General features: G+C 38.7%; 2 protein-coding genes across 7 annotated transcripts in view; one reads left to right on the forward strand and one right to left on the reverse strand.

Moving 5' to 3' along the window:
• The window catches only part of armh1 (armadillo like helical domain containing 1), a 37,260-nt gene extending 36,166 nt beyond the window's left edge, over positions 1–1,094 (reverse strand). For 5 of the 6 annotated variants that reach the window (XM_062979645.1, XM_062979649.1, XM_062979648.1 and 2 more), the window contains exon 1: positions 991–1,094. The gene's annotated coding sequence lies outside the window, so the exon portion shown is untranslated. The remainder of the gene's footprint in view (positions 1–990) is intronic. The other variant, XM_062979647.1, reaches the window with a different exon arrangement.
• tmem53 (transmembrane protein 53) lies at positions 946–12,887 on the forward strand. The gene is made up of 3 exons (XM_003220256.4): positions 946–1,276; positions 4,384–4,469; positions 8,722–12,887. The coding sequence occupies exons 1-3, from the start codon at positions 961–963 to the stop codon at positions 9,376–9,378; spliced, it is 1,059 nt and encodes a 352-aa protein (XP_003220304.4). The 5' UTR covers positions 946–960; the 3' UTR covers positions 9,379–12,887.
• Positions 12,888–13,404: the final 517 nt, after the last annotated feature.

A 13,404-nucleotide genomic window follows, 5' to 3' on the forward strand; every position in this document is an offset into this window, starting at 1 on the left:
GTTTGGTGTCTTTTTATACATTATAACTATATTCTGTATTTGCTTCTGACATGATACATAAAAATCAATGTTTGCCGATTTAGGAATAGGGAGGGAAGAGCTTGCCGAGGTTTGAAACCTGATGTCTCCTTTCATTAAGAAGTCACAACTGATTCATTCAATGTGTTGTTGAAGACTTTCATGGCTGAAATCACTGTTTTGCTATGAGTTTTCTGGGCTATATGGCCATGTTCCAGAAGCATTCTTTCCTGACATTTTGTTTGCATCTATGGCAGGCATCCTCAGAGGTTGTGAGGTCTGTTGGAAACTAGGCAAGTGGGGTTTATATATCTGTGGGAGAAAGAACTGTGTTTGAGGCAAGTGTGAATGTTGCAATTGGCCACCTTGATCAGCACTGAATAGGCTTTCAGCTACAAGGTCTGGCTGCTTGCTGCCTGGGGGGAAATCCTTTGTTGGGACTGCTATTTTAACTGAATTTGCTTTGTTTTGTTTACGATGTATTATTTGTTGTGATAATTTATAGTATGTTGTTTTGTATTTATTTTGGAAACCGCTCTGAGTCCCTTCGGGGAGATAGAGTGGTATATAAATAAAGTTTTATTATTTATTATATTATTATATATAAGTGTTAGGTGGCCCTGATTGATTCATGTCCGGAATTCCCGTTTTTGAGTGTTGCCTCAAACAGACAGGAGTTCTTTCTCCCATCCTGGACTTTCCACAGATATATAAACCCCGTTTGATGAATTTCCAAAAAACCTCACAACAAAACCTCTGACGATGCCTGCCATAGATGTAGGCGAAATGTCACGAAAGAATGCTTCTGGAACATGGCCATACAGCTTCATTCAACTTCTGTTTTTTGTTTTTTTTAAGTGCTGCAGCTGAACTTTGCACTTCGTCCATGCTTTTCCTTTCCTCGCCTTGTTACATGTAGTTTGCCGTCCCTTCACCATTACTATGATAGCATACGAGAGAAAAACGACTTGCCTCAGGGCATCGAAATCCCCTCACGCCGCTCCTCTGGGTTCTGGCAAGGGGACGAGAAGAGAGAGGCAAAGCCTGCCGGTTGCCAGGGCCGCTGCGTTGCCAGGAAGCATCACGGTTGCTAAGGAAGTGAGGTCACGGGCGCGCGGGGCGCTGCGCTGGTTTGCTGGAAGGCCGGCCGAGGAGGCTTGCTTCCGGCAAGATAGTGTTGGGGAAGCCGGGGTCGGGATGGGGACTAAGGCCGCGGAGCTCGGGTGCGTGATGGAGGAACCTCCGCAGTCAAATACCGGTAAGGCAGAGAGGAGAGGAGGGACAAATAAGAAGCCAGGAAGAAGACTATCTTCCCTAGAAGGAGGAGGGGTCAGGCTTCCTCCTCAGTTCTTAGGCTTTGTTCTGGGCGGTAACCGTTGGCGCTGCCCCGAAGGGTCATTTCAGCGCGAGGTGCCAGAAAATGGCACAGCAACTGCGCATGCGCACTCTAGAGAGGAAGGGCTGTCCTGTAGAACAGGTTGACACCACTTTAGCTGCCATGACTCAATGCTATGGGATCCTGGGAGTTGCAGTTTGCTGAGGCACTAGCACAGGTATGGGCAAACTTGCGCCCTCCAGGTGTTTTGGACTTCAACTCCCACGATTCCTAACAGCCTCAGGCCCGTTCCTTTTCCCTCAGAGCCGCTTAGCGGGGAAAAGGAACGGGCCTGAAGCTGTTAGGAATCGTGAGAGTTGAAGTCCAAAACATCTGGGGGGCCAAAGTTTGTCCTTGCCTGCGCTAGCACTCTGACAGAGAAGACTAAGGATCTAGTAAAACTACAACTCCCAAGATTGCATAGTTTTGAGCAATGGCAGTTAAAGTGGCATTAAACTGCATTAATTCTAGTGTAGGTGCAGCTCTCACTTGTCCAGGAAGAGTTTCAATAATAGCACTAACTCCCGAGAAAGAGATTTTTCTATCAGACGTTTCCTGGATGATAATCCATTTTGTCAGATGCATAAACTGACACCTCTGTAAACAGATATTGGTGTGTTGTCGAAGGCTTTCATGGCCGGAATAACTGGGTTTTGTGAGTTTTCTGGGCTGTATGACCATGTTCCAGAAGCATTTTCTCCTGATGTTTTGCCCACATCTATGGCAGGCATCCTCAGAGGTTGTGAGGTCTGTTGGAAATAGGCAAGTGGGGTTTATATTTCTGTGGAATTTTCAGGGTGGGAGAAATAACTCTTGTCTGTTTGAGGCAAGTATGAATGTTGCAGTTGTCCACCGTGGTTAGCATTGAATGGTCTTGCAGCTTCAAGGAAAATGACCAAAATCTGGCTACTAGTATTAAAAAAAACTCTAAAATCAGGACAGTAAATAAAGAACAACACTCAGAAAACAGGGGAATTCCAGATATGCATCAATCAGGGCCAGCTAACACCTCCCAACAAAGGATTCCCCCATGCATTAAGCAGCCAGACCTTGAAGTTGAAAGGCTTTTTAATGCTAATCAAGGTGGCCAGTTGCAGCATTCACACCTGCCTCAAACAGAAAATAGTTCTTTCTCCCTCCCTGAACATTCCACAGATATATAAACCCCACTTGCTTAGTATCCAACAGACCTCACAACCTCTGAGGATGCCTGCCATAGATGCAGGCAAAACGTCAGGAAAGAATCCTTTTGGAACATGGACATACATCCCGGAAAACTCACAGCAACCCAGATATCATTAGTTTTATTTACTTTTTTTGTTAATAACTATTATTGTTACTAATTATTATTACTATTATTAATAGCTATTACTACAAATAATAATAATAATAATAATAATAATAATAATATCTACCTCTCTATATGGATTGAGATGAGCAACAACATATTTACCCATGGATGTGTGAACTGTAAACGAAATACGAAACAGGTTGGTGTGGTGATAAGTATCAATCTAATGATTGAGATAAAACTAGTTGAAAGGAGAAAGATGGAAAACAGGTTTTACATGTAGGCATAGACAAACTAGCACTGTATGCAAGATGCTCAGATAAAAAGCTTTCTCTACTTCATCAGTGTTTGTTCAAGTTCAGTAAATATTTTTGTAAAGCAGGTCCATTTGTGCTTACAGTAGTGGTAAAAGGTAGTATTGTAATCTGTGCAGTGGGCCAAGAAACAGTTATCACGGTGAAAAATAGCTGACTCTGACCGGATGGGAATTAATGAATTATAGACCTAGTTAAGATATATGCATTATTAATGTAATTACTAGGTGTTCTGAAAATGTGAATAGTTAAAGAATATATTTTACTAGTATACAAGTGGAAGAACACATAATAGTTTAGGAATGAATGGAAATCTCTGGCCAAAATCATGTGCATAAAATGCACACATGGAACCCAGGCAAAGCAGGTACTGTATACATTATTTTACAACTGTTATACAAGAAGAAATACATTAACTTCTTATGGAATACCTTTCCACAACTTCCAAGCTTTCTGCAAATGGCAGGTGCCCACTCCCTTAACCATTTTATTATTGAGGAATGTGCAGTGTGCCCAGGCTTCATCCAAGAGGAAAATCCAGCTGGCTGCACCCAACCCATTCATCTCGAGCATATTTCTGGGTGGTCCAGGAGGGCACAGCTGCCGTTTTTTGCTACTACCTGGGCACTATGCATCCTTCTCCATCTTCCACCTCCTCTGCCTTTAAGAAGGAGGTCCAGCCACACTGGCTTTCACACCTAAATGTGTAGCTCTTTCTAGGCCACTTGAAATATTGGAATAAAGCACGAGTGAGATTGAGACCAAATACATCCTATAGAAATATTTCCTTTTAGTTCATTATTATAATTTGATCATTTAGTTAAAATTAAAATATTTAAAATATTTTAAAATCTTACTATGGGCAGATTGGCAAGGATAGTGTTCTGTGTACATAGATAGTCCTTTTTTCTGTATGAAATGTGTGAAAAAGTGGGAAGGCAAGGAGATGAGAATATAATTGAGGAGGAAAGGGAAAATTGTTTTTTTGGAGTGGATCAAAATGTTTTTTTAATAGAAAATATAGCTGTTTCTTATTTTTTTTAAAGTTCAATACAGGGATAATGGGAAGAGGAGTAAAATGATTAAAGATTTTTCATGCCTGCCATAGATGTGGGCGAAACGTCAGGAGAGAATGCTTCTGGAACATGGCCACACAGCCCGAAAGACATACAACAACCCTTTGATCCCGGCCATGAAAGCCTTCGACAACACATTTTTCATCTTCATTTATAAAGCACAAAGTGTAGTCATGGAAATTTAAATATAAATTTAAATTAGTACCATTGTTATTTTTCAAAAGACATAATTTTAATTGATTTTAAATTATGAATTATTAATTTAACATTTTATTTTCTTTTACTAATTTTACCACCTCTGAAAAAAAGTCAACATGCCAGTGGTGATACTACTTGGGTGGGCTGGCTGCAAGGACAGGTATCTGGAGAAATACAGCACCATCTATCTTCAGAAGGTGAGTAGTGTCTGTTCAGGATGTCTTTGCCACCAAGTTTCTTCATTGTACCTGAATGTAAGAACCGTGGTTGACCCACCAAGAGAAACATTTGGTATTATTCTGTTTGGCATCTCTGACATATCTTCATATTTTCTAGGAAGAATCTCCTCAAAATTTTATGGAGGCAAAAACTGGAAACAATTTTCTTAACTATGGTTTTTCTATGAAAAATCTAGGTTGAACATTTTGTATCTTGAGCTTTCCCAGAATTAATGTATAGTAAGATCTTGTGTAGCAATGCTTACCCAACTGCTTTGCTTGCACTTTGAAGATCTTTACACACAATTGTCACAATTTACTACTTGAATTTTCATTCCTTGGAAATGAGATATTTGAATTTAAAAATAAATGCTTAAAGTTAATCAAATTTAGTGTGTGCTAATCAAACTATTTTGGTGCAGAGACTGGCGGTTAAGTTTTCACTTCTATATGCATTGGAAGTCCATTATTCCATGTGTTTCCTGTGAAGTGTATTGAATTTCAGTAACTTGAATGGATTGAGACTGTTTTGAAACAAAAACACCTTATTTCTATATTGTTAGTGCGAAATCTTCTAAAGGATTGTCCTCCCTCTAAATGCTTCCTTTCTTTTAGAATATCCTAATTGAAAAGTTTGGTTTTAATACCAGTACCAGGACCAATATTTGATGTTGTTCAGTTTCCTCCTTAAAATGCATTCTAAGAGTTATAAGTTTGAAAGCCAATTTGTCTCCAGAGATTGTGAAAATCAAATGAAGCATTAAAGTTATGTTTGGTCTTCTGTCTAGTTCACTTCAAGAATGTTATGTGTAGAGAGAAAATTCTGTACTGCTGGAATCCCCATGTTGGAGCATGGGATTATGTCTCACTTCCATTTATGACACATGGGCATACAGCCACTTTGGATTTAAGTGCAAAATGTTTATGCAGATCCCTTCTTGCTGCCTTGCCCCACACCCCTAATTAGCACTTCTGGAAATGATTTAGTATGTATGATGATTGATTGGTGTAGTGTTTCTGTGTGTTAAATCATCTTCTGAAGCAAAAGCATTTCATACCCAACTCTGTACTCCATGCAAAGGACAGTTCCTGGCATTTATTTAAGGCTACAGTTCCTGACCTCTCCACCCAACATGATCAATCCCAATAGATATTGAGAATTGTCAGTGATTTTCAAAACCTGTTCTAGAGGTTAATGCTTTATATGTAGATGCTCTAAGATGAAAGCCTTTGGGGTTCCTCTGAAAGACTGGCCAAAACCTAGCACTGGAGGACATTGCTATATTTTATCCAATAGACCAGGGATGCCTTGTGCTATCAAAGTGCATTTTGATAAATGTAGGCTGGAGTAAGGAAAAGGATGTTGTAAGTTTCTACAAAGCCACATGAAAAAATAAGTTGAAGACTTCATTAATGTAATTTAAAAATACAGTTCTCCGTTGTGACTATTCTCAAAAGCAAGAGAGTAATGACAAAATGCCACCATGTGGTTTTAAAATCAGCAAATGTGTCCTGTGGTACCTTAAACATTGAAAAATAATTGTATCATTTTAATCCTGTTTTAATAATTGTTTTTGTCTTTGAAGTGCCACAAAATTCTTTTTTTTTTACAACACGCTAATATGGCCACAGCTTAGAAGCTTTGAGTTCTACAGTTTAAATTCTTTAAAGAAACTGCAGCAATAGTAGACATCTTACAAGTGATAATATCATTGTCAGTCGACAGCTGAATTGTATAGGGTGTATTACAGGTCTAACTGCCTTGTATACATTTAACAAATAATCGGATAGTTCCGTTTACTGGCGCCACAACATTTGTAAACCCACTAGCTGTAAAAATCTAGAACTTTTAAAGCAGTGTTAAGTCCATTACAGCTCATGAAGATGTGTTCCGCAGTATAATAACAAACAAAGGGGTCTGTTTCAAATACTACTATTTTGGAGAGGAAATCGTCATGCAAGATAAATATTAGCCACTGTCTAGTAGCCTTATGTCTGATAAGGATCTGAACTTTCTATGCCTCTTCATCAATATCTGTCCATAGACATAAAGCAGTATCTGTCTTTTATCAGAAATTACATAAGCATGTGTCATCCTACAAGATAACAGTGCTATGAAATTACTATTGGTTGAACTTCTTACTTTTAGACAGTTTATTGTATCTTTAAATCTTTATAAATGGCATAGGAATCTGGTACAGGAAGGCTACTGATTCTTTTTTATTCCTCTCTGATCTCTTCATTGAATATTTAATGCTTTGGGAATTTCCTTATTGTCTGAAGTTCACATCTAAATTCACATCTAAAATGGTCTTCCAAGTTATAGCTTCATCCCTGTGAAATGCCTTCCTTAGGGTAGTATGTCCAGCTGAAAAGCTGTCATTTTTAGACATAGTTAAAATGTATAGTTCTTTGAGGAGATGTTGTAATCTGCCTTGAGCCACAAGGAGAGGTGGGTAAGAATTAAAATTATTATTATTATTATTTGTTGGGGCCTGAACTCTTATTTAATTAAGTTCTTTATTTTATTATTGTCGTTTCTGTTCTGTCCTTTTAAAAAAAATCCACAGGGCAATGCACAATAAATCTGAAACGAAATAATAAAATCCTGAAAGTGGTTAATAACACATTAAAACAACAATAGTACAGTACAAAACACTGCTGGACTGTATATTTCCTTTCTGGACCACTGTTTGTGGTTTTAAATAAGAAATTATATTATTAGATTAGTTATATTGTTTGGTATTCACTGGGGGTACCTGGTGGCCCAGTGTGTTAAAGCACTGAGCTGTTGAACTTGCGGACCAAAAGGTCCCAGGTCCAAATCCCGGGAGCAGAATGAGCTCCCGCTGTTAGCCCCAGATCCTGCCAACCTAGCAGTTCGAAAACATGCAAATGTGAGTAGATCAATAGGTACCGCTCCGGCGGGAAGGTAACGGCACTCCATGCAGTCATGCCGGCCACATGACCTTGGAGGTGTCTATGGACAACGCCGGCTCTTCGGCTTAGAAATGGAGATGAGCACCAACCCCTAGAGTGGGTCACGACAGGACTTAACGTCAGGGGAAACCTTTACCTTTTTTTGGTATTCATTATTCTTTTTAGGAATTTGGTTTTCATCTTGCATGTTTCTCTGATTTCTTCGTAAAGAAAAGGGAATATATAAAACAAAAACAGGTAAAATCTAAATACTTTAGAGCAGTCTCAGAGGATGTCTTTGATGTAAGTTTTTCTAACACGACCTTCCTCTTTCATTGATCAGTGCAGCAGCCTTTGTAGATCTGGTCAAAGTGAACATGAAAAAAATTACTAATAATAAAGGACGCACCTATTTCATCATTTTCTCTTTGTAATAGAGAGTCACTCAAATCACACCAAAAATTATAGCAGAGGGAAGTGGCGTTAATTATCTCGGAAGTATCCATGTAGCTGCTTTCTTATACTATTACCTTTATCCAGTATTTCAGATCACAGCTGGCTCCCTCAAGTTCTATTGTGTTTCATTTTGTTCTGATATTTCTGAGATTGCTAGATGGCAAAAATGTCTCCAATAACATAGAAGTAAAGATTTGAAAAACATGATGGTTTCGTGTTGCCAGGTTTAAATGAGCCCCAGGCTTGTTTTTAAAAATGTGTTTTATCTATAAACATGCTGGTATATTTCCCCTGTAGTTTGACCACACAAAATGTACAAAACCTGTCTAGGCCCATTGACTCTTCTGTATTATCTTGATCACAGTATGCGCACTGAAGCTCTAAGGATGGAAATGTTACAAAGGTGGCAAGGAAAGACATCCTCCATTGTCTCCTACACTGTCAATCCAGTGTGCCATTGTTGTTGAAAGGGTCATGGAGGTTGCATTGGAACCCATAATTAAACTAGGATGATGAGTCAGATCGAAACATGCAAAGTTGATCTGATTTGGCTTCCCATCCTTGTACACAACAGACTTATCTTCTGTACATTCATCGTCTAGTTTATATAAATATACTGTACCTGTAGGTAGAACTTTTAAAATAAATTAGTAGATTTCTGGCCACTGCCAAGCTTTGGACAGTCTGTTTTTCTGTTTCTAAACATTTAGAGTGTGGCACGTCATACAAAACTATTTAGTAATATTGCTTCCGAAGTATATGGAGGGCTATATGTAACTTCAGGAAATTGTTAGTTAGGTTGGCAGATTTGTTATTTGTCAATATGCTCTCACTAAAACTTCTGTGTTTCTCACAGGGATGCATAGTGATCCGCTATACTGCTCCCTGGAGATTGGTGTTTTTTTCAGAATCCATGGGTATAAAATCCATGCAGGATTTGGCTAAGAAGCTGTTGGAGCTCCTCTTTGACTACAAGGTGGAGATGAAGCCCCTGTTTTTTCATGTCTTCAGCAATGGAGGTGTCATGTTTTATCGTTACATTGTGGAGTTGCTCCATACACGGCCGGAGTTCCAGCACCTGAAGGTGGTGGGTGCTGTGTTTGACAGTGCTCCGGGACGGAAGAATTTGAGAGGTGCACTTCGTGCCATGTCAGTGGTCTTGGCATCCTATAATGTGTGTGTTAAGTACTCCTTTATGTTGACGTTTGTGATTCTGGCAGTGACGTTACGGATTGTGCTTTATCCTTTTTCCCGCTTTGTACACGAGACTCACTATGATGCCCTGTTGAAGCAATCTTCTCAATGGCCTGAGCTCTACCTCTACTCCAAGGCTGATCCTGTCATTCTAGCAAGTGATGTGGAGAACATGATAGAGGCCCGTAGGCAACATCATGTCCTTGTTAAGGCTGTGGACTTCATAGACTCAAATCATGTCAGCCATCTGCGGGCATATCCCACCTCATATATGACTCATTGCACATCCTTCTTGTACAGTTGCATTGGAAACACTTAGGCTCACCAAAGTATATGTTAGAGAAGGGTGCAGAAGTGTCTCTTCTCTCTCAATAATATATTTATATTCTAAAACATATGTGACTAGTACTGCTGCTCATGGTGGAAATTGGAGTATTTCCTAGAATTGGATTATCTGAAATTATTAGCTTGTTTCTCATTTGGGAATGAAACTCCATGAAAATTTGTGAGGAAGCGTAATCTGATGCATTTACTGTTTCCCTTTGGTTGGGCTTATAGGAAGGATTAGGCAAACTGTGGCCTGCTGGTCTCCAGAGCCATTTTTGTGGTCCTCTGGAACCCCAGGAAGTCAAAAATATTTTGCATTCCAAAATGACCCTAAATGCATTCTGTAGTGTGTAGAGAGCATTTCCAGCATTTTTGGAGTCTCCTGGGGCCTCTCAAAATTTTAAAGCAATTTTTTTGTCCTGAAATACCCCAAAGTGGCTATTAGGTGCATGGGATCTATTTCTGCTCCTGTTTTCAAGCCTAGTTTAGGCCCAGGAGAGGCCTTATTTTAAAAATAAAAATGATGAAAATGCTCTTATACTCCCTGTAGCTATTTAGAGGCAAAAATAGTTTTGTTTTTTTGAAGTGAGTGGGCACTGCCCTCTAAGGCCTCCTGGGGCAGATGAATCCCCATAGTCTTCCACAATTGCACTCCGGTTTTTGGCTTTGGAAAGTGCTCATAATGAGCTGTGAGTACTCAAGCTTCTGGGTGAAAGAAAAACGGAACTTTATGATCTATATCAGTGATTCCCAGCCTTTGGGCCTCCAGGTGTTTTGGACTTCAACTCCTAGAAATCCCAGCCAGTTAGGAACTGTGAAAGCTGAAGTCTAAAACACCTGGAGGCCCAAAGGTTGGGAACCACTGATCTATATATAAATATATTTCATTTATTTGTTTAATTTGCATACTGTGTTATGTTGCTGTAGGCTGTGAATGGCAGGAATAACTATACTAAGCACTGAAATTGCCCTTCCAAATACTGGCTCATTCAATTTATTGTTTAATCTCAGAGATTGTAACAAGCACAGAGACTTACATTTACCTGTGCCTCATAATGTTTTTCCTGTTTGCTCTGATTGTGTGCATTTACATTGTTATGTACAGCTCTCTATATTTTCATAAAAGGCAGATCATGTGTCCTGCTTTGTACATACTTGTATTTTCTGTCCTTTTGGATTTTCCATCATTCTGTTTTACATCATACTCTATTGTATGGCATTCCAGGAAAAGAGATGGGAACTCCTCAGATTAGTTTTCTATCCTTCATTAAATGCACAGAACCACATGCTTGTTCTCCATATTAATCTAAAATAACACCCAGATCTTTGCATATACACACTATAATCTGTGACAATAAATTTGGATTGAATGGATCTATGAATACCAAATGTGTTTGATTAATTTAATCACACGGTTTGGACTGATAGTTGGATTAATATCCATTAAAAGGTTGGATTGGTCCATCTTGGTATACATTGATGTATTTCCTCTTTAACAACTTTTATCAGTTTGCCTGTTATAGCATTGGACACCTTTATCTTCAAGTACGTACATTTGTACACTTGGTCTGGACATCTGGGGTATTTTATTTCTAGCTTAATTGTGTAGCAGAAATAATGCACTGGGACAATGGAATATGATGCAAATTTGTGAGGTGCTGAAACCATTTCCATTCCGGCTGGCTGGAAGATGCAGTCTAATGGATTTTAAATGCCTGTAGAGAAGATGTTCTAGGACAGTAACACAAGTGATCTAGAAAGAGTAGATAACTTAGATCCAAACCATTAATTGGATGATGTTTGTAAAGTTTTCAGGAGTTTGATTTTTGTGTGTGTCAGGAGTGACTTGAGAAACTGCAAGTTGCTCTTAGTGTGCGAGAATTGGTCGTCTGCAAGGATGTTGCCCAGGGGACACCCGGTTGTTTGATGTTTTACCATCCTGTGGGAGGCTTCCTTCCCTGATGTCTCCGTAAGGGGAGCTAGAACTGACAGATGGTATTTCACCTTGCTCACCTCAGTCAGCAGTCCTACCGGCACAAGGATTTAACCTATTGTGCCACCGGGGGTTTTGTTGCCGATGGGAGTTTGATGCCTGTAAACAAAATGCAACCTCAGTTATGCTAGGTGTAGATGTGATATCGAGATATTTCATTGCTCCTTCTTTCCAGTACATTTTGAAGGACATACTTTTTCTTTAAATAGAAGTTACTTGCTGCCACATGGGGCGAACACAGTCCATTTTACAGCTGCTTTCCCACAACATTGCAACAGAATTGAAGAAGACTACCTGTGTGCATGTCTATAGAAGAACAGTTTAAAATCTAGACCATGACTGGAAAAGAAGGCCAGGTAATAGCTTCATCTGTATGGAATACAATAGAGTCTCACTTATCCAATCTAAATGGGCCAGCAGAACCTTGGATAAGCGAATATCTTGGATAAAAAGGAGGGATTAAGGAAAAGTCTATTAAACATCAAATTAGGTTATGATTTTACAAATTAAGCACCAAAACATCATGTTATACAACAAACTGGACAGAAAAAGTAGTTCAATACGCAGTAATGTTATGTTGTAATTACTGTATTTACAAATTTAGCACCAAAATATCACAATATATTGAAAACATGCATTGGATAATCCAGAACCTTGGATAAGCGAGTCTTGGATAAGTGAGACTCTCCTGTAGCTGGCAAAATTGACATTATCGCTTTGTGTTTGTTTCAGCCAGTAAGATGTTGGGTTCATATTCTTACAGCTGAATCCAATGTTTGTGGCTGGAAAAGCAGTCTCATTAGGTTTTATGAGACTTGTTCCAAAGCTAGTATTCATGGAACTGTAGCTTCAATTGTGAAGACGATTTGATAATCTTGGGACATCCAGAATGTCATTGTCCAACCTATCTCAGAGTTTTTCTGAGGAAAACATGAAGTAACTATGTAAATCTGTGTAAAGTCCTTCCAGAAAGCAGGATTGAGCTACAAATTAAATTACTGAGTTTGAACTATTGCACAACTCCTTTTGCTTGACCATTTTGCACGTTTTATATTATAAAATGTTCTACTGTTTCCTTATTCTACTTCTATTTATCTGCCATATGATGGATTTCCTGTTCTGTATCTTTAATTCAAAGCTATATGTGCTTTCCACAGCTTTAATGTTTGAATGGTACCTCCTCAAATTAATACTACTACTACTACTACTACTACTACTACTAGAAACATTAAGCATTTCAGTAGTTCTTAAAATTCTTATCTTCTTTATTGGCTCAGAAATGCCTTCCTTGTGGAGCAAAAGCACAGCTGGCTTCTCTTTAGTGGTCCTGAGTCCAAACTGTAAGAGACTCGGGATTATAACTGTCCATCAGGTTACTATTTTTTAAAATGGGAGTGGGTAACTGTGGCTCTCCAAATATTGTATGACTGTTCCAGAAATGTTGAAAACATGAGGAAAAGTTTTCCCCTCCATTTCCACTTAATAAAAGAAATCCTGGTGAAATCAGATATATGTGTGGTGCTTCTTTTTGTATGAAACATATATTTTCTGCTCTAGCAACATGAAGTGCTTCATTACTACATGTCACAATGTACTATTTGGTATATTTATTAAATTAAAAACTGTAAGATTCTTTAATTTATAGAAGTAAAATTGTGATTACACTCCCAGCTAAAGAGAGATCTGCAAACAGCCATAGCGTAGAAAGCAGAAGAAAAATAAAAAGAAGATTATGAACATATAGCCTTATGCAGGAGTTGAGCAAAGTTTAACTACTACTTCATTGAAAATATTTGGCTCTTCTGTTAAATATATGTATTGGTAGAATTGTATTATCAGAAACAATGAAGTTTCCCTGTATGGATTTCCAGTGAAGAGAGAAACATCTGATAAATGTAGAATGCATTTTGAAATTTGAGTGTTTACAGCATGTACAGGAACTATCACATTTACTCGAATGTAATGCTCACATGTTTTGTCTAAATTGCGTAGCCAAAAGTGATGTGCGCGTTAGATTCAGTGGTG

This window comes from Anolis carolinensis, chromosome 4 (genome assembly GCF_035594765.1).
Source record: "Anolis carolinensis isolate JA03-04 chromosome 4, rAnoCar3.1.pri, whole genome shotgun sequence".
NCBI classification, from domain to species: Eukaryota; Metazoa; Chordata; class Lepidosauria; order Squamata; family Dactyloidae; genus Anolis; species Anolis carolinensis.